The 25437-nt window shown below is 42.5% G+C and overlaps 1 protein-coding gene across 1 annotated transcript in view; it reads left to right on the top strand.

Moving 5' to 3' along the window:
• The window catches only part of Mdm4 (MDM4 regulator of p53), a 31211-nt gene extending 6754 nt beyond the window's left edge, over window positions 1-24457 (top strand). The window contains exons 3-11 of the mRNA XM_051204181.1: window positions 1635-1712; window positions 3328-3461; window positions 4771-4826; window positions 9165-9232; window positions 10032-10125; window positions 12802-12962; window positions 17066-17212; window positions 18637-18717; window positions 19559-24457. Coding sequence (XP_051060138.1) covers window positions 1635-1712; window positions 3328-3461; window positions 4771-4826; window positions 9165-9232; window positions 10032-10125; window positions 12802-12962; window positions 17066-17212; window positions 18637-18717; window positions 19559-20128 — 1389 coding nt within the window. The 3' untranslated portion in view covers window positions 20129-24457. The remainder of the gene's footprint in view (window positions 1-1634; window positions 1713-3327; window positions 3462-4770; window positions 4827-9164; window positions 9233-10031; window positions 10126-12801; window positions 12963-17065; window positions 17213-18636; window positions 18718-19558) is intronic.
• The last annotated feature ends 980 nt before the right edge of the window (window positions 24458-25437 follow it).

The following is a 25437-nucleotide window of genomic DNA, read 5'->3' as shown; positions in this document are numbered from 1 at the left end:
TGAAGCAAACTGTGGAGTGTTGTAGAACAGGTGTGGGGTCACGTGGGTCCATGAGAAAAGACACAGGGCACTTTAAGGATGATTTTAGCCTTTCCAGCTGCAGGTGGACCCGGCCAGCCTCTCTGCACTGAGACCTTAGCCAAGGGCCCTTTGCCCTTACAAAATTTAGTTGGGAAAAATCAGGCACACTGTGATATTCCTTAATGGAGAATTTTCATTTGGCATTGTCCCCTTGGAAAACTCTCAGACAGGATATACATATGTTAAAACAGAAAGTACTGAAGGCGAAGGGCAGATTAAGGCTATGTGCCTACATTCCAGAGCCAGCTGCAGCTGTGTAGACGCTCTCCCTACAGTGGAGTTAGGAAAGCTTCATTTGTCTTGTTCTTGGAGGGGGAGAACAAATGTCCATGCCTGCACCTGTCTGCTTCCTGCATAACAATGAGGACGTGTTGAAGCTAACGCAAAAGTAGGCTTTCCAGTTCTATAATACAGTAGTGTGTTATAAATTTACTGACGCTGCAAGGTCTCAGACTGTAGCACCTAGAAGACGGCGTCTGTTTTTCCTAGAGCTTATTTTGTCCAAACAGATTTGGATATTTGGGTAAAATTGGTTTGATTTAGATAAAACCCTACCCCTGAGATTCATCAGCCTGTTTTGTCTTTCAGAGATAGGGTCAATTTTTTTTATTTTGGAGACAGGAACTCTCTGTAGACCAGGCTGGTCTTTGCCTCCTGAGTCTGGGATTATAGGCATGTGCCACCACCCACCTGAGATAGAGTTAATTTAAGCTAGTCCCATTCTGTAAATTTTGCTTCTTATTACTTATCCTTCCTATGTTAGGGATTGAATTTAGGACTCGTGCATGCTACCACTGAGCTATATCCCCAGCTGCCTTGGGTTTTTGTTTTTCGTTTGCTTTAAAGAATAAAACTCTCCCTATACAGAAGAATCTTTATTACTCAAAAAATGTAGGAGTTGGCTACAGAACTTTCTTACCTGGAAGTGCTTAATTACTGTTTTATTCAGGCTTATGCCCAGGATGTGTTCTGAGGAGTAGAATCCATGTATTATCTATCGCTCCACAGTCATATCTGCCTCTGTTCATTCTTACCACTCACCCATAGCTAGCTCATGGTTAAAACTGCTACTTTTCCTTACTCAGTGCTCTGTCTTCTGGCCAGTACAGCTGGATTGGAATGGGACTTCATGAATTTATTTTCACCTGAAGAGTTCGATTTTCATCTAAGTTAACAGGAAGTAGAGAATTACTGAAGAGTACTGAGTCCTTTTTATTCTTTTTGAGACAAGGTTTCTCTGTAGTTTTGGAGTCTGTCGTGGCTCTCCTGGAACTCACTTTGTAGACCAGGCCAGCCTTGATCCTCTGCCTCTGCCTCTCAAGTGCAAAGACCAAAGGTGTGCACTACCACTGCCCGGGTTTTTTATTAAGCCTTTAAAGGAATATCTTGTCTTTCTTCATCCCCCCCCCCCCCAGAAAGCAATGTAATTGAAATATAAGTAGCAGCTTTATGCTGGGTTTGTGCAGGAAGATCCAGAGTTCAAGGTCATCCTCTACTACATAATAAGTTCCAGGCCTGTTGGGTAACATCAATTCTGTCTTCATATTTTACAGCAGGTACGGCCAAAACCACCACTTCTGAAGATTTTGCAGGTAGCAGGTGCTCAGGGTGAAGTATTTACCATGAAGGAGGTAAGCCATCAAAGACAGTCCCAGTTTTAAGAACAGTTGAGTAGAGGCTATCACATGCACAGTTGTGAAATCTGGGCTAGGGAAGGAAGTTGTACTAGCAAAGGAGACTTTTACTGGTGTAAGTGTGTGCACTTGTGTGCGCATGGCCAACTGCAAATAGCTCACTGACCTGGGAGTGCCAGTGCTACATGTGTGGGTTAAAGTGTCTTAGATCCCTGCCAGGCAGGGGTTTTTTCTTTTTGGCTTTTCACAGGGTTTCACTGTGGCCAGGCTGGTCTCCCCTCGCCTCGAACTCACAGAGACCCGCCTGCCTCTGCCTCCCCAGTGCTGGGATCAAAGGTGTGCGCCACCACCACCTGGCTTGCCAGGCAGGAATTGGATGCAGTAATTTTGTCATTGTACATTTGTCAGACATTTTATGAGTCATTTAGTCATTTTGAACATTTAGTAATTTAAATAACTTAAGATCTGGAAGATTTTTTTTTTTTAAAGCTACCAAAATATATTGAATTCTTTAAGCGGAATGCAGTATTAAAATATTAATGTACTCGAACAGTTTGCGGTTAGTATGGTAGATCCTTCACCTTTCCTAAGCAGAAAACAAAATTGTGGAGTTCTTTTAGTTTTTTCTTAGAAGTGCCACATCTAATCAGTACTACTACTGAGATTACAGATGTCTTTGACATGCTTGTGATATTTAACAAGAACTTGCTTATTGAGTAAAATTCTTTTTTTTAACCTACCTTTACAAACATTTCAGGGTCAGGTAGGAGGCAGAAGGGAAATAATGAAGCATTACAAATATTTCAGTAGATCTCTCTCTCTCCTTCCCTTCCCTTCCCTTCCCTTCCCTTCCCTTCCCTTCCCTTCCCTTCCCTTCCCTTCCCTTCCCTTCCCTTCCCTTCCCTTCCCTTCCCTTCCCTTCCCCTCCCCTCCCCTCCCCTCCCCTCCCCTCCCCTCCCCTCCCCTTCCCTCCCCTCCCCTCCCTTCCCTTCCCTTCCCTTTCTGTTTATCTGAAAGTTTTTCCACATTTATTGGCAAACAGTATATCAACCTAGATAATATAATAAAGGTTCTATGACATGCTTCATCTACATGTAAAAGGACACTTTTCAAGGTTAGAATCGTGAGTTTCTGAAGCCTGAAGAGAAAAAGCTAGGTAGACTAGATTCTGTTTTGAGTTTTTGTTTTTTTTTTTTTTTTCTTTGTATGGCTTTGGCTGTCCTGGAACTGGCTTTGTAGGCCACCTACCTCTGCCTTCGCATTGCTGGGATTTAAGGTGTGTGCCACCACCACCCAGCCCTGGCTTTTGTATTGGGACCAATGGTCCCTTAAACTTTGGACATTTGTCAATAGAATTCTGAGTTGCTATGTTTTTTTTCACTGTCAGATCAATATATTTTGGTGCAAAAATCTCTGGCTCTGTTGATGGATGAATAGATGAACATAGTAGTAGGAAACATTATGAGATTGCTCATATGCCATCAGCAGCCACACGCTGGCAGTCTTGTATGTCTTTCTCATCTAGGAACATAACTGAGTCACTCATAGGTAATTGTGGTTTTGGTAGCAGTCAGGCAGATCATTCATTCCGTGGTGTTTTATTCTCATTCAGGTAATGCACTATCTAGGCCAGTATATAATGGTGAAGCAGCTCTATGACCAACAGGAACAGCATATGGTGTATTGTGGTGGAGATCTTTTGGGAGATCTGCTTGGACGTCAGAGTTTTTCTGTGAAAGATCCCAGGTAAAAAGGGTGAGGGCTTATGTGTCTCTGAATGCTGCATAGTTTTGTTTCGTTGTTTTTAGCAAGTGTTTTAGGGGCTGCACATGTTATATACATATAGCCAGTGAGATGGATACATGCAGAGTTCAGTATTGAACCCTGGACAGCCTGATAAGATGGCAAAACAGTACAGCAATTGTCTTCACACACAGTAAAATAGCATGACAGGAAAGAGCCATAGACGAGAAGCACATGAAGGGGAATGGCTGGGACTTGAGAGGGCCAGAGGCTCCTTAAAAAAGTGAATTTGAGTTGAGCTGGAGCAGTTTTTAAAGGGACTGATTGGAAGGAGAGCTTCTGATTGAATATCTTGTGTGCAGGTTGAATAGGAGGGGGTCAGTACTGGGTTACAAGTGTGTCAGGTGCTACGGAGAAAGGAGGAAGTGTGAGCTGATAAGAAAAATACAGAACCACAGGGCAGTTTGAGGTTCATGGTGAGCCAGTTAAGAATGAGCAGAGTAAATTTGACCTGTATGGTGGTCTCTGGTTCCATGGGGGTGAATAGGGTCGTTGGGTTATCTTTTCAAGCTAGTCGGTAGTCTAGAAGCTAGTGTTCTTAAAACAATTGTTTTTAGCAGTTTTATTTCATGTGTGTGAGTGTTTTGCTGTCGTGTTCATGTCTGCTCCATGTGTATGTTTGCTAAAGGAGCCCAAAGAGGGCTTCAGCTCCCCTGGAGTTGAAGCTACAGATGGTTGTGAGCCCCATGTGGGGGCCGACTGTTGAACTGCTCCTCTCTGTAAGAGCAGTCTGTGCTCTTCAGCTGAGCCATCTGCCTTCCCCTCCCCTCCCCCTTCCCCTCCCCTCCCCCTCCCCTTCCCCTCTCCTCCCCCCCTCCAGTGGTTTTTCTCTCTCTGAATAGTGATTGCTTTTGGAATTCCGGTCTCATTTTGTCTTATCATCGATGAAGCTTCCTTTCACACTCCCATTTCTCAATCAAAAAATGTAAAACGACATCTAGAAGAAAAGAATAATTTTCAAAGGCAATCTCCCCAGTTGGGTTACTAATAGTTAATAAGATTTGATAAAATTTTTGTTGGGGACAAGATGGCAAGGGCTGGGTTCACTTTCTGGTTTTAAATAGTGTCTCACATTAGCCTATGGTGGCCTTAAAATCACTATGTTGCTAAGAATAACCTTGAACTTGGTCTTGCAGCCTGGACCTCCCAGTGCTGGGCCTCAAGGGGGGCACTGCTATGTCTGGCTCCTTCTTGATGCTTAGATTATCTTTAACAATCGGGGGAAAGATATTTATATGTTGTTTTTTTGCAGCCCTCTCTATGATATGCTGAGGAAGAATCTCATCACCTCAGCCCCTGTTAACACAGGTATGTTGTATGTTTCTTCAGTCTGTTTTGGAACTTTGAGTGTAAGTGAGCAGCTGGTGGGAATCAGGGCCAAGATGGGGATGGAGTGCTGTTTGTGAGGAGACTGGAGGGGTGTGTGTGTGACTGTCACACAGAATGGTTTTACTGTAAGTTAGTTCTCACTGATAAAGTAATCATTCTGAAGCTAGAAGAAGGAGAGATGCCTGCATCCTAGATGTAATTATTACTTTTTCCTTTATGTGGCACAGGGGATTGAGCCTAGGGCCTGTATTCATATGCTCTAACACTGACCTACATTTCTAGGGCCTGTATTCATATGCTCTAACACTGTGTACTGTTTTGAGACAGTTTCTCCTTAAGTTGCCCAGGCTGGCCTTGGACTTACTCTGTAGCCTATATAGGCCTTGAATTTGTGCATTCCCCTGCTTCTGTCTTTCCAGAAGCTGTATTTCCTGGTCTGTGGAAGCAAGCCTAGCTTAAATTTAGTAATTATATATAAAAATTGCATTTTATTTGTTTTGTCTTTATATACTTAAAAAAAATCTCTTAGATATGGACCTTTTCAATCATAATCATATTGTTACTGTACTTATAAGTAATAATAAGATTAATAAATGGTCCCTAATCCTGTTGAATAAGTTAGTTTGTAGTTTTTTTTCCTCTCAGTCAACTTAGAAATACCCTTTAATTTTGGTTTGTTCAGGTGAGGATCCAAAGTCCATACTGAACTAGGATTATTGCAAAAAACAAAAGCCTTACCTGCCCTCTTTGTATGTTTGGGTACGTGAGAGGGATTTTATTTGACATTAAATAGCTATCCTTCTTTTGAATGTTACATAATTGTACATATTTATGGGGTACCATGTCTTTTGTTACATACAGAATGTTCAGTGACTATTGGAGTTAACATACCTACCATCTCAAGTTTAGCTTTTTTTGTATGTGGGAGGCATTTACAAATCTCAGCTGCTAGCTGTTGAACTATTCAGTAACTTGCTGTGCCCACCTTATTATGGTATAGGATGCTCCTTTTTATTTTCATCATATCTGCTGAAGATGTGAGTGATTAGTCCATTGTGTCCTTGTGGTTGTGTGTCTTTACCCTTGCCATGTTGGTGTAATGCTTGAATAGACTCAGGTTTGACTTTGCTGACAGGTGCTCACTGATGGTGCTTCGGCCTTCCTTTTTCTCCCCTTTGTACTTCTCACATTAGTTTTGTAAGCCTGTCTGTCTGTCTTTCACATACGATTCTGTGGACTCTTGGTGGTATTGCTCGGATCCAGCTATTATAAAGGTTCTCCCTCCCAAAATTTTCACCTTCATGATTTTAGTCATTTGTTTACATAACACTCATTTCTGATTTATGAGATGGAGTCACTTGTAGTTCAGGTTGGCCTAGAACTTGCTATGTACCCCCAGTCTAGCTTCAAACCTAGAAATGTTGCCTATCCTGTCCTGAATGTTAGGATCCCAGGCACGAGCCGCTACGCTTGGCTCAATAAACTGTTATCTGTAAGCCAATTTGACTCTTCCAAGGCCTTTTAGCTGCCTTTGAATTGATTAGTTATGAGGAGAAAACTGGCTCTTTTGGAGTCTTTCCAAAGTGCGCGGGTAGAGATTGTACTGAGGTGTGTGTTCTCACTCACTCTGGACAGTGAAACTGTCTCCTCTCCTGTTTGCCTCATTTAGATCTGAGGGGCACCGTCCAGTCATACTGTCTCACTAGATTTTGCTCCTGTTCTCAGAGATGAATAGACTGCAAAGAATCTTCCTAAATCTCTTTGTGTCAGTGAAAGATGCTGAGGGGGAGCTTCAAACGAGAGGCAGCTCTACTGAAATGCAATCATTTGTGAACTAACACTTTCTTTAGACAGTCACTAATGGCTTGAAATACGTGAAGGGTTTTATAATTTTGACTTGTATATTCAGTTAAATTTGTTTTTGATCTATCCTTTGAATATTCAGAGTGAGAGTATTCTTATTTCCCCTTATTTTCTTTCTTGTACTGTTTCTGCATATCTTTCTCTATAGTGTATTACAAAGATAAAGGACATTTCTTTAACAATTCAGTTCATCTTATAGCCACCCTGTGAAGAGGTCCTAGAGGTAAAGAAATAGAAGGTTTTGTTATTTTTAAACCCAGTCCGTGATTTGCCCAGTACCAGACTGATGGTCACTGGCCATTGGCCAGTTCTTACATTGTCCGTTAGCCACGCACTGATATGTCCTTAACCCTTCTTAACTCTGACTTAGTTTGCTCCACCCTCCTAATTTGTTTGAATGTACATTTTTCCTCTGAGTATTAAATTATTAAAAATTTTTACTTGCCATTCTGAAGAAATTTTGTACTTAAAAGCCACAAAACCCTGACGGAGAAGTGAATACTTGTAATGCCATTACTTGGGAGGCAGGGGTAGAGGATCTAAAGTTTCAGTCTATTGTGGGCTACGTAGTCTCAGGGAAAAAGAAGAAATATTTAGTATTTAGTGTGCTCTTTACCCAGATTCTCTCATTGGCAATATGTAACACAACCATGATGTAATGATGCCCTAGGAAACTGTTGCAAGGAACTTTTTCAAGGTTTAAAAATTTTGTGTATGCAAAAAAAAAAAATTTTTTTTTTTTTAAATGTGTGCATGTAGACTTTCATAGTTCCATTGTGCAAGGAGTTTGGATTGTTTGGTCTGACTTGCTCTTACAGTTAGTGTTTATGGTTGGATGCCTTGTTGACCTGAAAATAAATTGGATTGCATGCGTTTTATTTGAAAGGAGAAATGGAAAAAAAAAGTGCTTTTCTTACAACTTTTGCACCATTGCATTTTTTTTTAGACCTTTATTTCGATGTTGAAGAAAATGGTCATTATTTAAAATAAAGGTGGTTCTTTCTAAATGATTTATCCAGCTATCCCTAGGTACACTAATAAAATGAAATAGATACAACAAGCTTTATAGTTTTTATATTTCTTTCTACATTGAAACTTTCTAGGTAATTTCTTTTGCTTCTGAGTATGTTAGCATAAAGTAGTAAGGCTTTTTAGTAATAAGAGTGACCACAGGTTGCTATTTTTCTTGAGACAGTGTTTTTCTGTGTAACAAACCCTGGCTGTCCTGGAACTCACTCTGTAGACCAGGCTGGCCTTAAACTCATCGCCTGTCTCTGCCTCCCGAGTTCTGGGATTAAAGGGTGGGCCACCACCACCTGACAAAATGTTACAATTTTGAAAAATGTTTGTTTTGTGCAAAATGACTGAATTGTCATCGTAGAGAGATTAGATCTGGGTTCTTAGCCGTCAGTTGGATGCTGCTGCTGTTTTCTGTGAATGTGTCTTTCTGGCTCTGCTAGTGCCTGGTGAACCCAGTCCTTCACAGGCACACTTGAATGCGTCTCAGTTACACAGAGCTTGAAGTAACCCTACAGGTCAGGGTAGCGTCTCCGTAGCTTGTTCTTTTCTGTAGTCATGTTTTGAGGGTTTGTTTTTGAGGATATATTTCCCTCTTCAGCTAATGCAATATAAGGATGTCTGTCTGGGCTGTGAGATGGCTCAGTAGGTTAGAGGACTTTCTGTGCAACTCTGATGACCCTAACTCGCTGTGGAGCCAGAGTACTGATTCCCAGAGCTGTCTTCTGACCTTCATGATGCAAGTGTGGCATGCATGCCCATTATACACTACAATAGTGGATAAGAAAAGTCTAAAACAAGGAATCTCTCTCATCTGTGTTCTCTCCTCTCCCTTTTCCCTTACTTCTATTGATAGTTCAGAGAGAAACATCCATTCCTTCTTCGGAAATGTTGGTTATCACTGAGAAGAACAAGGCATAGTGACAGTCTGTATTCAGGGTTGGAATTCAGGCCATGAAGTCACCATTGGCATTCAGAATGCAGTTAAGGTTTGCTGCAGGATGAAATTGTTTTCTGAAACAAGTCTGGCAAATTTATGGCTGTCAGATCTTGTAATACATTTAAGAATACAAGGTAAATTAAATAAGTGGCCTTTTGTGATTAAGGTAGGCAGTTTGTTGATGTAGGAAGAGGTGAACACTGCATTGTCTTCTGCTTGAGGTCACTCTGCAGAAGACTCTGAAAACGTGCCTGCCGAGCGTATTCAGGCACGTTTGCTTCCCCCAGATGCTCTGGTCCTCTTTTACCATGGCCTGTCTTGGTTTTTGTTATTTTTAGCAGTTTTGGTTTTTTCCCTGTCTCGGGAATGAGAGAGTCTTTTCCAGACAGAAGTCCGGCTATAGAGAAGAAGATTCCTCAGGGCTATTTGCTGAGGGTTTTCTGGAAAGAATGGTTATTACCAGGGAAGGTTTTCCTTTTGTTTTACTTGCTATCCAGATGCTGCTCAGACTCTCGCTCTCGCACAGGATCACAGTATGGATATTCCAAGTCAAGACCGACTGAAGGTAAAATCACCACACGGTGACTTCTTTTCTTGTACAGAGTGGCCCCTTCTCTGTACCTGTGGATCTTGGGCTCCCAAGGCCTTTTTGTGAATGTGGTAAGAATTTGGTAAGAAAAGTCCTTGGGAGTTCACAGACCAGGGACAGAGTGAACCTTCTCTGTTCTGCCCTTACCAGAGTTCCAGTCTCTGAATGTGTCTTTGGGATGTAGCACTTCTGATTTCCACTTCTTCCAGTTGCTCTCTCTCTCTCTGTTTGTCTGTCTGTCTGTTTCTCCCTTTCTCTGTGTGTGTATGTGTGCGCGCGCGTGCGCGCACGTGAAGCTCTCTCGAGTGCGAGTGTGTTTGCACATGCGTGTGTAAGATGGTACATTCTCGGGTCTTTGAGAATTGCTGTATTAGACTGTAGCAGGCTCATTGCAGTTAAGTTCATGTCATGCTATTTCCTAAAGTTTCCACAAACCTGGGGAAACTTTAAGATCATCTTGGAATGTGGTGAGGATGTAGCATGTTTTCTGAATGAAGTGATATAAAGTAGGCTGTGCAGACAACCCGTTTTTAAGAGTGTGTTTTGTCTTTGTACAGTGGTTATTCCCCTCTCCCGAGTCTGGGAACCTTGTGGCTCTTTCCGTGGTGTTGAGAGGTGTTATGTTGCTTTACTTGACAACTCTTGTCAGCTGCAGAGCTCTCTTTCTTGTGCATAACCCATTGTGTTGCACACTAACTGGTGAGCCAGAATGGAACTGCTACATCCCCTGGTCTCAGTCATTTCTGCTCTACTGATAGACACCCTTCCCTTTCAGCACAGTGCAGCAGAAGGTTCCAGTCCCGGAAGAACTGAAGGTGATACCCTAACCCTGCCTACCTCACAACATAAAAGCAGAGACTCTAGAGGAGGTGAGCTTTGGATTAAGCCTCCTCCCCCTTGCTTTCTTCTTCCTTCATTTGTCCTCTAGAAATGGCATCTGCTGAGGTCCTGCCACAGCCTGGATTCAGGTCCTGAGAAGGGGAAGGGGTGTCGGCATTAAGAAATGCCAGATGAGTTTCACACAAGTGGTCGGCCCCGAATAGCTCCAGCAATCTGTATTTATACTTCCAAAACAAGCATCAAGCATGTTTTCCCATACTAACAAACAGGGTTTTTCCATCCTCCAATGTTAACCTCCAGCAAAAACAAATATGTCAAGTGTTTTCTCCCAGCTTTTACATAAAAAGATCTTTAAACCAAAAACAACACTTGTCATTTTGGTAGCTTGGTCAGATTTCGAGCCCTGTCTTCACAAAAGTAAAAGGTGATAGACATAGGCACACATTTTCAAGACCAATAATCCATTGAAAACATGTTTACGGAAAGAGGGCTATCTGCCTCCATCCTGTCAGCACTGACTCAGACAGCTCCTGTGGTCTGAAGTGATGGCTGCCATCTTCAGACAAGAAACATGAGACGTATCAGTTCCTAAAGAATTTTAGGGAAAAATATTTGAGAAAAAAATGGGTTTCCAGGAATGATCACATCTGTCTTGTGCATGACTGACAATAAAACTGCCAAGAGAATCTTGAGTATTGTGAGAGAGGAGAGAGCATTCTATGCTGTCCCAAAGTCCACTGGCCCTTGCCACGTGAGACTGTCCCCGTGGGCTTTGGCCTCTCGTGGACACCAACTGGACAAGCACTCATGTGCTGGTCTGAAACCGCTGCTCGGCTCCCAGCGGGCATCCGTCTGAGCAAAGCACTGATCCTTTGCATGAGCTAGCAAGCTTGAGCGGATGATGTCCTCCGTGTGTACAATCACTGCGCTCCGCCATTTTCAGTTTGGGTTGCCCTCTGTAACTTCATATTTTAACTTGGCTTTTATCTTTTGAGGTGGCAACTAGTTTTTAATGATTTAAAGTTTGGACAAATGGCAAAGTATATGTATTAACAGCATAGAGGCAAACATGAACTAGCAAGTTGAGAAGTTCTGTTGCCCTGGGAGAACCTTTCATCATGCCGGACACATGGTCAGAGGGAGTGAGTTAGTTAACTGATATCTTGGAAGTTTCTCCTAAAATATTTTCTGAAATTTTGGAGGGTTTTCCTTTTTTCTTTTTTATACAAAACCACAAATTTCCCCGAAGGTATTTAGTTGATTGCATAATATTTTTAGTATCTGGTTCCTGGTTCATAATTGGGTCAAAGGCAGATCAGACTTTGGATTGTATCTTAAAAAGTTATGTTGCTAAAGTTGTTTTATATGTTTAAATTAAATTTGAATTAGTTTATCATGCTGGCATGTTCTCCCACTGTATTTGAACATAAATTGGTTTTTAGTTTGTGTTTACATTGATCCTATTTTAGTCTTTTAAATGTGCACTTTTATATCAGATCCTTATTTCTACTCACAAAAAGCTTTTTAAAATAATAATTCAAGACATTATATGCAATTTCTGATGTAAATTTAGGAATGAATAGTTCCAGAATTTCCCAGGAAGTTATAGGTAGGAAGGACAGCACTTTTACCTGTGGAAAGAACTATTCATATTCCTTTCATAATAAATTGTAGAGGTTAAATATCTGAGGGTAACTAGTGAGTCTGTCTTGGGAATTAGTTTCTGATTATTACAGTAATGAATGGATGGAAATGTAATTGAAGTTTCTCTGGCCACAAATATGCCTGTGCTAACAGCACGATGTAATTAGTTATGCTTTGGCAGGGACCAGTTTATTGCAGGAGTCTTTGAATGATAGGTACCCGGGCACATTTATGCTTCCGTGATTGCCGTCGTCAGATGCAGTACATTGGGAAGAGGGAGAAAACAGTGAGAAAGTAGAGAAACGGTGAAGTGCTAAAAGGACTAGAAAAGATCACGTGCAGCAACAAGAACGAACTTAGTAGCTGTCTAGGTCTCTACGTAAAATAAAATGTGTGGGGCCGTGTCATCTGTAGTACTTTTGGGCACTGGTCTCTCAAGGAGCCCTTGATCCAAAAAAGACACATAAATATGTGCTTATTTGGATAGTTTGGAGTTCTCCGTGGATAGGTGTCACCTAACAAAACATAAGCATTACTGATAAATATCCCAGATACGTGGCACCAGTAAGATTTCAACCTTGTGACTCCCCATTAGGATCGCTGCCTCCCTGTTTTGGTCTCAAGGCTTGGGCTACTGCATCATTTCCATTTGCAATCCACTGGCTAAGCCATTACCAAGTCATGTATTAGAATAAGTCACTGTTGTTACTTGATTTTGAGACGGGCTCTCACTGTGTAACCCTGGCTAACCTGGAACTTGCTGTGTGCTAGGATTAAAGGCAGGTATGTGTTACCATGCCTGGCTCTAAGTCATTATCATTGTTTATTACATGCTTCTTCGAGTTTTGTGTCCTGAAGTAATCTGCTCATAGTGTTACTACTTGCTAATGAAACCTAAGTGGGAGATTTGAGCCATGCCACTAAAGTATTTATTTCTGTTTCTTTCTTACTGACAACAGCAGTTTCTTTTTATTTACTTTTACAAAGATTGTTAAGTAAGTATTATGAGAAAGTCTTAGTGGTCGTTATTACCTATAGTTATTTTCATTTGGTTTCTGTAGATGAAGACTTAATAGAACATTTAACTGAGGATGGGACATCTAGGCTGGACCTTGACTTTGAGGAGTGGGATGTTGCTGGCCTGCCGTGGTGGTTTTTAGGGAACTTGAGAAACAACTATATACCTAGAAGTAATGGTTCGACAGATTTACAGACAAATCAGGTAAAAGTCAAATCTGTTGTGTTTTGTACTGTTTTGTTCTTGCTTACCCTGACCGTATTGCATCCTTAGTTAGACTTGCTTACTGCCTTGTGTTATCTGTATGAATGTGATGCTGACTTTTCCAGATTCCACAATGAACGCCTATATAAGTGGTGGTCACTCTTACTGACCTTGGATATGAAATCGATGTTTTTTCAACCAAGCACTCCTTCCCTGTCTTTTCTTTCTATTTAATAATTTTAGCCAAACTACAGGAGATACTGACTTCTTCCTCTGTCATATACGTTCAGGTTGTCAGGACTTTATCCAGAACATATCCGAAGCTAACTTGTTTTATAGTAAACTACTTTAATTGTCATGACCCAGTTTAAGCCATTACTGATTTTCATGTAGGTAGTAGGGCAATTTCATACCATAGCAACATTTTCTTGTCTTTAATACTTTTGATTTTTATAAAAGTACTAATCTTGTGCGTTTGTACTGTGTGTGTACTGTGTGCTCTGATACCCTCAGAGTAGAGGGGAGTGTCGGTCTCCTGGAACTGGAGTTGCAGCAGTTGTGAACGCCATGTGGGTGCTGGGAACTGAACTTGGTACTCTTAACCACTGAGCCAGAACCAGGCACGAGTTTCCTCCTGTGGAATTGTTCTTGTAATCAGGAAGTGGTTGGTGTACTGGCTGGTTTTGTGTGTCAACTTGACACAAGCTAGAGTCATTAGAGAGGAAGGAGCCTCAGTTAAGGAAATGCCTCCGTGAGATCTAGCTAAGTAAGGTATTTTCTCAAATAGTGGTCAGTGCAGGAGGGCCCAGCCCCCTCTTGTGTGTTGCCATCCCTGGGATGGTGGTCCTGGGTTCTGTAAGAAAGCAGGCTGAGCAAGTCATGAGGAGCAAGCCAGTAAGCAGCACCCTCCATGGCCTCTGCATCAGCTCCTGCCCTGTTTTGTCCCTGTCCTCCCTCACCAGTTTGTTGTTTGGTCACGGCGTTTTATTGCAGCAATAGAAACCCTAACTTACCCCACAGCAGACCATTATTCCACCAGTGGGCACATCTCACCTGAGAAGTTGGTATTAGAGGGCTCTTCTCATCTAGGTATGACCGTTGATGAATGTCTCCCCAGGAATACACTTTTGGTGGTGTTTTTTGTTTTTGTGAGACAGGGTCTCTACATATCCCTGACTGTGTGTCCTGGTACTTAACGGTATAGATCAGTCTGATCTCAAACGCACAGAGGCCTGCCAGCTTTTGCCTCCCGAATTCTTGGCAAGAGTACATTTTTTAGTGAATAATTTACGTCACTGCCATAGTTATAATTCTTCAGTGGGATGAGAAACAATTAGAATCAGATCTGGCCTCCTTACCATAGCTGTAGCTTGTCTTTACCAGTTTCCATTGTTCACTGCCTACGGTCCAGACACAAAACCTTGAATCCTGAGGCTCTGATTTCCTTCTTCTCCTAGGCAATTTAAATTTGTTTTCTGCTTTGTGAAACATTTTCTCCCCCAAATCTTTTTATTTCCTTCTCACGATTTAGAGCTTGACTTGAATGTAATTTCTTTTTGGAGGTCATCATCACTAGTTCCAGAGGGGTCCATTTCTTATTTTGTTGATGTGCATTGTACTTCTGTGAAGTAATCCTGTAAAACCCACCCTCAAAAGTTCCTCCTCTCCAGCCACCCTATTCCTTTAACTTTTTTTTTCTTAAGTCCTTTTATGTTGTAAAAGTTATATAAAAGTAATGGGTTTCATTATTGCATTCCCATATATGGTTTTTTGAGTAAAAATGCTTTTACTAATAACAAAAGTGAGTAGACAAACAAGCTGGACATTCATAACATGAATCAACTTGGCATAAGTAGTTAGCAGCTTTATTATTTATATTTATAGTAAGATAGAATAAGACAAAAATCTGTCATGCTTACCCCTTCCATCTCAGTTCATATGAGCTTTGCTCAATTGATTTACAGGGTCATATATCTGTTCTGGTTTTTTTTTTTTTTTTTTTTTTTTGGAGATAGGGTCTCACTAAGTAGCTTTGGTTGTCTTGGAACTTACTACATAGACCAGGCTGGCCTCAAACTCACAGAGATGTGCCTGCCTCTTCCCCCTAAGTGCTGGAATTAAAGGTGTGTGCCACTGTGCCTGACTCTGTTTCGTTCTTTTCTTTTTTTAATTTTTTTAACTTTTATTTTTTGAGACAGGGTTTCTCTTTAGCTTTGGAGCTGTCCTGGAACTCGATCTGTAGATCAGGCTGGCCTCGGACTCAAAGAGATCTGCCTGTCTCTGCCTCCCGAGTGTTGGGACCAAAGGCGTGAGCCGCCACTGCCCGACTCATTCTTAATGGTCCTCCATTCCCACTTTCTCCTCCACCTGGTGGTCCCTCCCCCCCAGTCCCCTCCCCAGTCCCCCCCCCCATCTGTTTTCATATCACCTGGACTTTCTTCCAGTCCCTTAATATCTCTATTTTTCCTTTATAATAGTTTCACGACTCCCCCCACCACACACAAAATTAAAATGTAGAACATGCATATGACAGATAACATTCAGTGTGTGTGTTTTCTGAGTCTGGCTTCTTTCCCTTAGCATAATGCTCCCTGGGTCATCAGTGTTCCTGAAAATGTCTTTTCCCTTAAGGCTGAATAAGATTCTGTTGTGTTTAGGTACCATGTCGTCTTTATCTACTCATGTGTTTATGAATGTCTAGGGTAGTTTCACTCCTTAGCTGTTGTTGTGAGAAGGACAGCAATAAACATGGATGTGCAGGTTATCTATGTGATAGGGTTAGGGTCCTCTGAGTATATACAAGAGTGGGAAAGTTTTATGTGAGACCTTCACACTGGTTTCCACAGTGACTACACTGTTTTATTGTTATTGGTTTGTGTGTGTGCGTGCTTGTGGCCTGCTGTTATCTTAGCTGACTTCTCATTAGAAATACTGTTAGGTTTTATATTCATTTATATATATTCATTTATTTAGATTTTTGAGACAGGGTTTCTCTGTGTCATACCTGTCCTAGAACTCACTCTGTAGAACAGGCTGTGATCCTCCTGCCTCTGCCTGCCAAGTGCTGGGATTAAAGGTGTGCACCTCCACTGTCCGGCAGGTTTTATATTGATAATTATTGTTTACTTTCGTTGATAGGTAAGCTAGGCTTTTGCATTGATCATTTACCCAGTATCTAGAATAGTATCTGCTATGCATTCCGTGAGTGAGTGTTCTTTAAAAGAAGGTCATAGGAAAGAAGCAAACACAAAGAAACTTCTATTAAATGTCATAAGGATAATGGGCTGGAGAGGTGGTTCAGAGGATAAAAATGCTCTGCTCTTGCAATGGACCAGGGTTCAGGTCTCAGCATCCACATGGTGGCTCACAGGTTGTTAGAGCTCCAGCTCCAGGTGATCCCCTTTTCTGGCCTCTGGGCACTGCATGTAGCAGAACACATATACACATAAAATAAAATTCTGAAAACATGTCTATAGATGAATGTGAAAGTTTAAGTTTGCATGTGTTGGTGCTGTTTAAAGCCTCCAGAAGGCATGTATGTGTGGTAGTGTGTGGTGTAGTCTCAGCACTAAGAGCCTGGGGGCAGGAAGATGTTGAGTTTTAGGCCAGCCTGAGCTACATAGGGAAGTCCATGCTCACAAGGACTACATAATGAAATTGTTTTTCAAAAAGAAACACAGATTTCAAAAGGGTCATGTTCAAAGAGTGGGATTGCCATCTGTAACTGGAAAGCAGTCACTGATCATAAATTAGGAAGGAATTTGTCGAAAAGCATAGCGCTTGCCTAGATTCTCTTGTGGAGGTGACTGTCGAGTGCGTTGTATTTAGTAGGGCAACTGTTTTTAAGCTCTTTGTGCCCTTTTTATGGTATGTCATACCTCATTTAGTGTTAAAAGATCCCTTGTCAGGTACCTGCAGATCAGATCTACCTACTCTGTAACCATAGGAGGCAACAAATAGAGGCTACTGAATGAAGGCATGCCTGTTGAGGGAAGGCACGGTGTTCTCTGGATGGCATGTGAGGACATTAAGTAGGTTCAACATCTGTCAACATCTGTCATAAGTCACTGATTACAAAGCTCACTTTTGTTTTTCTCTGTTAGGATGTAGGTACTGCCATTGTTTCAGACACTACGGACGATTTGTGGTTTTTAAATGAGTCAGTGTCAGAGCAATTAGGTGTTGGAATAAAAGTTGAAGCTGCTAGTTCTGAGCAAGCAAGTGCAGTAGGGAAACCCAGTGACAAAAAGGTATGTTTGACATTTCCCCCGATTGTAGCTGTCTTTATAGTGTCGTCTGTGTGCCCAGTTTTCAGATTTAGATTACATTAGACAAGGCTGCCGTAGAAATGAGCCAAGATTCATGGAGAAGCTCTCGTTGTTTTAGGGACATGCTGCCCCTTCCCTCCTATGGCCTTGTAGAGTATTTCTTCTAGAAACTTATGCTTACAGGCAAAGCTGTAAATGGCCTCAGCAGCTCTGTCACAGGAGAAAAACCCTTATGTCTTAAGAGCCTTAAGTAGCTTTGTAACCACTTTATAACTGAATTGGAAAAAGCTGATTTTTAAAATCTATTTAAAGTTAGTATGGTTTTTCTCCTAAATTAAGAAGAGAGTTCTCCTGCTGCTCTTCCGGAGGGCCTGAGTTCACTTCCTGGCACCATGGCTGGTGGCTCAGTACTTCTCACTCTATTTCAGGGGATCTAATGCTCCCTTCTTGCCCCTTGGGCACTGTGTTCACATGTGTGAACCCACATAATTAAAAAGAAAGTCATGAAATAAAAGGAGGTAGAGCTGGGTGTGGTGGTATATGCCTTTAATCCCAGCACTGGGAGGTAGAGGCAGGTGGGTGGATCTCTTGAGTTTGAGGGCAGCCAGGGCCACAAAGAGAAACCCTGTTTTGAAAAAACTTTAAAAACAAACAAACAAAAAGCAGGAATTGGACCTCTGAGTGCCCTGGTGTGAGCACACACAGTAAAGCAGCTCAGCTGTCAGAAGAATTGGCAGCAGAGCCATGCTTAGAACAGAGACCTGTCTCAGTCACACCATTGAGTGTGTGTGTGAAAACATACGAGACCCAGCTTTTAAAAAAGGTGAAAGAAAAAACATTGAATACATGTAGCAGTGGATAAAGGGGACAACAGAAACAAATGCTGGGTTAAATTGGGCCATCTCATTCATATAGTTTTTTGTAGGAATTTGGGTTTCTTGTTATATATATATATGTTAGATTCTCTAAACCAATTAAAGCAACATTGGGAGGAATGTTGGTGGCTAAAATGGAGATGACAGAACAAAACAGGTCTTAATATACTTGAACTTTTGAGGGAGAATCATAAGAGTTTTGCTGTATAGACCTGGCTGTCCCAGAACTCACAGAGCTCTACCTACCTCTGCTGGGATTAAATGTGTGCACCGCTACCACCTGGCCATTAATTGCTGTTTTTATGTTTCTGGAATATGTTTTCTTTGAAGTTGTGAATTTGGGCCCCTTTTTCTGAATATAGAAGATATTTGGTAACCCTGTGGTTCCTTTTCCGTCATTACTGTTGTCAACCATATGTGTCCAGGACATTTATGTAGTCTCCTTTTTAAGTGAGTTTTATATTGAGACTCATCACTTTTGCTTCAATAAAGCAGGTTAACACTTGTAACGAGGTCTGTTCACCTTCACAGATGGTTGAAATGGGGAAAGATGATGATGCTGAGGACCTTAAGTCCTTGAGCGATGACACCGATGTGGAGCTTACCTCTGAGGTAAAGGCTGTTCTGCTGTGCTTAGTCTTCAGATTTATTTTTATTTTGTATGTATTGCTCTGTATGTATGTCTGTGTGCCACTTGTGTGTCTGGTGAAATTGGAGGCCAAAAGAGGATGTTAGATGACCCCCCCTCCGTGGAACCCACATTACAGGGCATTATGAGCTGCCAACTGGGTACTCGGAGCCAAACCTGAGTCCTCTGGAAAAACAAGCAATGTTCTTAACCACTAAGCCATCTTTCCAACCCTTTGATAAAGTTTCATTTTTTTAGTCACTGGCCAGACAAGGAATAAATTGTGAATGGAAAAATGACCTGAAAGAAGGCATTAAAAAGAAGTAAAGAAATATAAATGTCATCCAACCTGGGTGGTGGTGGCGCACACCTTTAATCCCAGCATCGAGTCGGAGGCAGGCGGATCTCTGTGAGTTCGAGGCCAGCCTGGGGTGTACAGAGCGAGTTCCAGGACAGGCTCCAAAACTACACAGAGAAACCCTGTCTCGAAAAAACAAGACAACAGCAACAATAACAAAAATCATCCAAACTGGATAGAAAGCCAAAATAATTAACTTACTTAAAAGATAGCCATACTAAATTTTGATTTGATAATAACAGTTGTGGCACTATCAATGTAAAACATCCAAAGATTTCCTTCCATGTGAGTATAGAATTTATTCAGGTCTCAGATTGGCTCACTGGTATGAGATGTCTAGACAAATGCTCAGTGAAATGAGAATTGGCACATCCTCCCTTTTTTGGTGTTTATTGTGGGGTGAACATAATTTTCTTGGCATCTTTTTTTAACCACAGTTTTAATTGGCTTCCTTTAACCTCTTGTAGGATGAGTGGCAGTGTACAGAGTGCAAGAAGTTCAACTCTCCGAGCAAGAGGTACTGTTTTCGTTGCTGGGCCTTGAGGAAGGATTGGTATTCGGATTGTTCCAAATTGACTCATTCTCTCTCCACATCTAATATCACTGCCATACACAGCAAGAAAGATAATGAAGGAATCGATGTTCCCGATTGTCGGAGAACCATTTCAGCTCCAGTTGTTAGGCCGAAAGATACATATTTAAAGGAAGCAAATACCAAGTTTGACCCTTGTAACTCAGTGAAATTTTTGGATTTGGCTCATAATTCTGAAAGCCAAGAGACCATCTCAAGCATGGAAGGACAAGCAGATGTCCTTTCCGAACAGAAAATGGATACAGAAAGTATGGAGGATTATCACAATATTTTGAAGCTGTGTAGTTTATGTGAAAAGAGGCCGCGGGATGGGAACATCATTCATGGGAGGACCAGTCACCTCACTACTTGTTTCCAGTGTGCCAGAAGGTTAAAGAAGACTGGGGCTTCATGCCCCTCTTGTAAGAAACAGATTCAGTTGGTTATTAAAGTTTTTATAGCATAGCTGAGTCAGTCGCAGAGAAATATTAGGACCAGGTCATTTCTCAAAAATCAGTATTCTTGGAGGCAGGCGTAGAAGATCACCTAGTTTGATGGCCGTCTGGGCCATTTGAGACCTTGTTTTTAAAAGAGTCAGTATTGAGCGTCTTTCATGAGTGTGACCCATTGTGTGTGTCTGTTTATATAAGCATATGTGGGATTTTAGACCATCAGTTTGACGGTTTCTTTAACGTAAGAAGATACATAAGTCACTTTGTCCTTCCAGATCTTAAATCTGAGAGGGAATAATACCAATACAAACATAACAGTGCATTCTGATGTGCACTTGCCACATTAATGCAATATTAGTTGATTTTGTTCTCTACCCTTATGTAATGTCATGGTGCATCAAAATCTAAGGAAGTTATTAGAAAAGTAATAGGGCCAGCACTGAAGAAACAGATCTGACCAGTCACTTACTATGCAGCCAGGGGTGACCTTCAACCCCTGAACTCCCTTAGTCACGTACTATGCAGCCAGGGGTGACCTTCAACCCCTGATCCCCCTCTCTCTTGCATCCACTTCCTGTGCATACAGCCTGTCCTACTGTGCCCAGGCGAAGTCTCCCAGCTTAGCTCAAATGAATGACAGGAGTGTGCGCCACTGCACAGCCTTCTGAAAGAGAAGGCACAGACCTTGTAGCCAATACTCTGCATTTGCCTCCTGGACGCTGACAAGGTGTTTTTGAGCTCTGTCTCTGGAATTGTTTACACTCTGAGGTCATGGCTCATGACAGGGTTTGAACAAGTGGGGAGAAGAAAAGGGAGAGAAAAAAATTAATCTTTAATTCTGCTTAGTCATTTTAGACCTAATCCTTCCCAAATAGTTCCTCCACCTGGGGACCAGATATTCAAACAGGAGCCTCTGGGGGCCATTCTCATTCAGACCACCAGTAGGCAAAGGAGCGCTTTCCTGGCCACATCCTGTCACTGCTTCCAGTTGATAATGTCACTAATTGTAGCAAACTTAAGTAGGGTTGGCCTTTCCTCAGTGGTCAAGTCCTTGTAATTACAGACCTTCTGCCAGTATCAAGAAGTCCCGCAGCCCCCGTTCGGCTCGATGCGCAGCCTGTGAGAGCCTCATAACAGACATCTTTATCCACATCGTCATGGTAGTGAGAAGCACAAAGTAGCTTAGAGGTTATCTCAGATGTCGTCAGTCACAACCCCTGCTTCAGGACCGGCTGGGGCGCATCCAACCCTGGACTCCAGTCATCTCCTAGCCAGGATGAGGACCTCCTTCTGAGTGGAGCTGGGCCTTTAGGATTGTCAGTTCCAAGCACTACATTGAAAACAGACTGTGTTAAAGTGAGTTGTTATACTTCTCCCTAATGATGTTACATTTGGGGCAGGGTCTTGCTGTTTAGCTGTGACTGCCCGTGCCTCACTCACCCGGTGTCTCAGGCTGCCTTCAACCATGCAGTGATCTTCCTGCTTCTTTTGCCCCTCCCCCTCCAGTGCTGGGATTACAGGCATGTGCTGGCTTACATTTCTTACTTTGGTTGTCCTTCAGGTTAGTACTTGTGATCATGCTATCTTCTACAGAAAGTAGAGCAGAGATGATGGATTATTAGAAAAGTCTGCTCACTGTTCGTGTGTTCCTAACACAGGACTTCATGGTCGTAGGCATGCGTCTGTGTTAACTAGTGTGCCAGACTACAAGTTCAGACCAAGCCTGCCCATCTTGGATATCATACTTTTCCCAGTGAGGGCTGGAACTGGTAGGTTGGCGCAGCCAATCCAGCCTCCTAACTGCCACAAAATTGCATAATGGCACAGTTTACTGCCAAGCATTTATGGTTGTGTGATATTCATTATTTGTGTATATGTAGGTATATGTGGTACTTTGCGTGGGTTGAAAGAATTTATTCTGAAAGCCAGGATCACTTGTAACATGCATGTGTCAGTTCAATGTAATAGTTCCCAGGAAAAGTCACAGTTGTGAAATTGGTGAATGTTCCCGGTTCCCTAATGTTACCTGTTTGGTTTTGTTTTTTCCTGTTCCCATGATGTTCTGTGAAATTCAAAAGTGCATGGCTTTAGATACTGTGATTGTTATTTTTCTTTTTGCCTAAATTGTTGCTTCAGCCTAAAGATTATTTCTGATGCCTCCAACCATTCGTGCATTGCACACGAGGTTGATGCTACCTTTGCTAAAAATCTTTAGATAAAGAATTAATTAGCTGTTTAGAATCTTCACTTCAAAGACAAACCTGGAAGCTGTCCTCTGTGCCAAAAGTAAAGTGTGCAATGTTTACAGATGGGTGGGAGTTTGCACTGCCACAGGGAATGGTGAGGTTGTGTCACCAGATCCCTTAGCTTAGCTTTAGGAGTAGATAGTTGCAATTAAGCTTATGAGAGGAACTGTTGAGCTAGCCCTCCAGGGCTGAACTGGGAACGAGCATCTGAGCAGTGGTGAAAGCGACTCCCTAGACCTGCCTGGGAGCAGAGCCCTGCTTGTTTGGAGATGCTCTTTCTGTTGACAGCTCTTCGCTGTCTGCGGTTACTGTGTGCTTCCTTTAGAGGAGCTGCCAGCCTCCTCTCCTGTGGGAGAGTGTCTTGTAGGCATTTTGAGATCCTTTGATGTAATAAACGTGCAATCCCAAGTAATGCCATTATTGGTGAATGTGGCATTGGTAAAGAAATTCTTACTATAAATTATTTCTGATCTTCCTTCAAAAGCCCCCCCCCCCCTTTCTTTCTTTTCTTTTTTCTTTTTTGAAGAGACAGAGTCTCGCTGTGTAGTGTAGCCCTAGGTTGACCTAGAACTTGCTTTGTAGACCAGGCTGTCTTCAGACTCACAGATGTGCCTGTCTCTTTGTTCTGCCACCATGCCCACCCTCAGTAGCCTTTTGAATGACTGATGTTACAGAAACTGATCTTACATCCCATGGTGCTGCTTCCCCTACTTATTTGTGTTTGCGTAGGAGCCTCTAGTCCCTTCTAAGAGTACAGCACAGCCTGTAGAACTTCCCATTTCCTAAAGTGGAGGAGTCAGAGATGAGCTAAAAGGCAAGAACAGTTCCTTGAGTGGTTTTAGAGTTTGGCAGGTGCTTTACTGAAGAGCAGCATTGTATTGTGATACTTGTGGGCCAATCTGAACATGCAAGTTGTTACCCAAAGGCACTTTGTAATTTTAAACAGCAAGTACTTGGATGTGTGTAGGCATTTCCCCTCCCTCTCTCCCTTACTGTTGCTCTTATGCTCTAGTTCGAAGTTAGCTTCATTTGGATGTTGCTTTTACGCCAGAGGCCATCTGTCACTCTGGACGGTTAGAACTGCATTGTACTTGTATGCGACCCTTTTTTAAACAGTCCTGAGCAATGTTGTGTTTGCAGAGGACCATGAGCTCAGTCAGGGAGGAGGGAGGTTGTGAGGTCAGATCTGTGATCTGGCTTCCTTTGTGTGTGTGATGGGGGTGCTGATTAGTCCACAGTTGATTTGTCTGAGCACTGAGGAATTTGAGGTCAGTGGTCCCCTCTTCATGTAATGTCCTTGGCCGTCTCAGCATTTGGCATAGTAGAAGTTTCTCAGTCAACATTTGAACAAGACTGCCTGTGTCTTGCTGTGAATCGGCGCCTCTTGGATAAAGAACACTTAACCCAGCAGCTTGTAGCATAGTCTGAAAGTTGTAAGCTTCCGCTTTTCTTGACTGTAAAACCAACATACACACCCACCCTTTTCTACCTCAGTTTGTTGTGGAGAGTATTGGGGAGCAACTCTTAAAAGTTACTGCCTTGAAGAAGGTGGAAGAAGCTGGTAGTCCTGGTTGCCTGCTCTGAGGTTTCTATCGAGAATCCCTCATGTTCTAGAAGTGCGTGCGTGCGTCCCTCCCTGCTGCCTGCTCAGCAGGGCCTGTGGCGCTTGCTGCAAGGCTCCTGCCCATACGCCCGTCCTCTCCTAGACACGAGGCTCTTGGTTAGCAAGCATTGTCTCCAGATGCTTTGAGAAGTGTGTGTAAATGTGGGTAGCACATTCTCTCCTGATGGAAGTTCCTTGCCGAATAGGAATCCTATCTGCATGCACTTGAGTAGGTGCCGTAGGATGCTCTGCTGGTGCCCAGAAGTGGGCAGTTCCGGCATCCCAGTCAGGCAGTTGCCAGTACAGTAGCAAATGAGGGTAATAAGTTGAGAATAACGGCAGCTTACTAAGGAGGCCAGAGGGAAGCGTTTCCGTGTGTCCTTATGTAACTTTTACATCGAGTTTAAATAGCCTTGTGCCTGAGTGTTTGCACTATGTAATGCTTTCAAGGCCTTTTACTGTGTTTTTTCTGTGAATAAAAAGTTTTCATTTCACTGTCTGTTGTCATTATTGGAAATTCCATTTTTTGTTATATTTGGCCTGATTAGACTTAAAATTAGTAGCAGCTCCTCCCCTCCCCCCAGGTTGCCTATTAGACTAATTGCATTTATTTCTGCTTCCCACTTAGGGAACTCATTTGAAGCAGTAATATTAAAAATGGAGCTTACCGTGTCTATCGTGTGTGTCCCTAGCATCAGCAGCTGTTCTTGAACTTTTGGAGATTAGAGCCCTTGGAAAACTAAGAAATTTAAAGAAGTTCTTTATAAAGAGTGTTTCTGTTTGTTTTTATAGCCCTGGCTGGTCTGGAGCTTGCTGTGTATCTGGCGCCCAGCTCACAGAGATCCGCCTGCCTCTGCCTCCTGAGTGCTGGGATTAAAGGTGTGCGCCACCACCGCTCGTGGAAGTTAACTCTTAATGAACAATACCTGTAAAAGGAGTTCTTAATTGGTCTAGATAGTAAAAAGCTGGAGTCAGACAATAGTGGGAAATGCTGAGAGGTCAGAGAGAAGGCGTAAGCCACAGATAGCACACCCTACCTCCTAAGCATCTCAACAGAGAGCGATTTCCTGTTTCTCCCTGCTTATACCCTGGCTCACTGGGTCACTTCCTGTCTGTACAGACCTCCAGGCCTCTCTGGTTAGCTAGTGGCAAGCTCCATTCTCTGACCCCCAAACTGGCTTTATTTGTGCAAGAAAGATACAACCACAATACCTGTGTCCTTGAGAATGGACAGAAAGTAGGTTGTTCCCAATCGAGGATTTGTTTTTATCCCACAGTATAAAGCTGCCTCCAGTAGGAAGGTGAAGGCAGGTGTCCATCTTCTCTGCCTACAGCTCCCACGCCCACTAGGAACTAACTGCAGCACATTTGCCTAATTGTCAAGGGCCGTGAGAAACCCAGCAGGCTAACTAACATTCAGCAGGCCAAGCTACCACGTGGATGGTAGGGAGCCACTAAGACTGGAGTCATGGAT

Source organism: Phodopus roborovskii, unplaced genomic scaffold, assembly GCF_943737965.1.
Source record: "Phodopus roborovskii unplaced genomic scaffold, PHOROB, whole genome shotgun sequence".
Classification (NCBI taxonomy): domain Eukaryota; kingdom Metazoa; phylum Chordata; class Mammalia; order Rodentia; family Cricetidae; genus Phodopus; species Phodopus roborovskii.
This window is presented reverse-complemented; position numbering and strand designations above follow the sequence as displayed.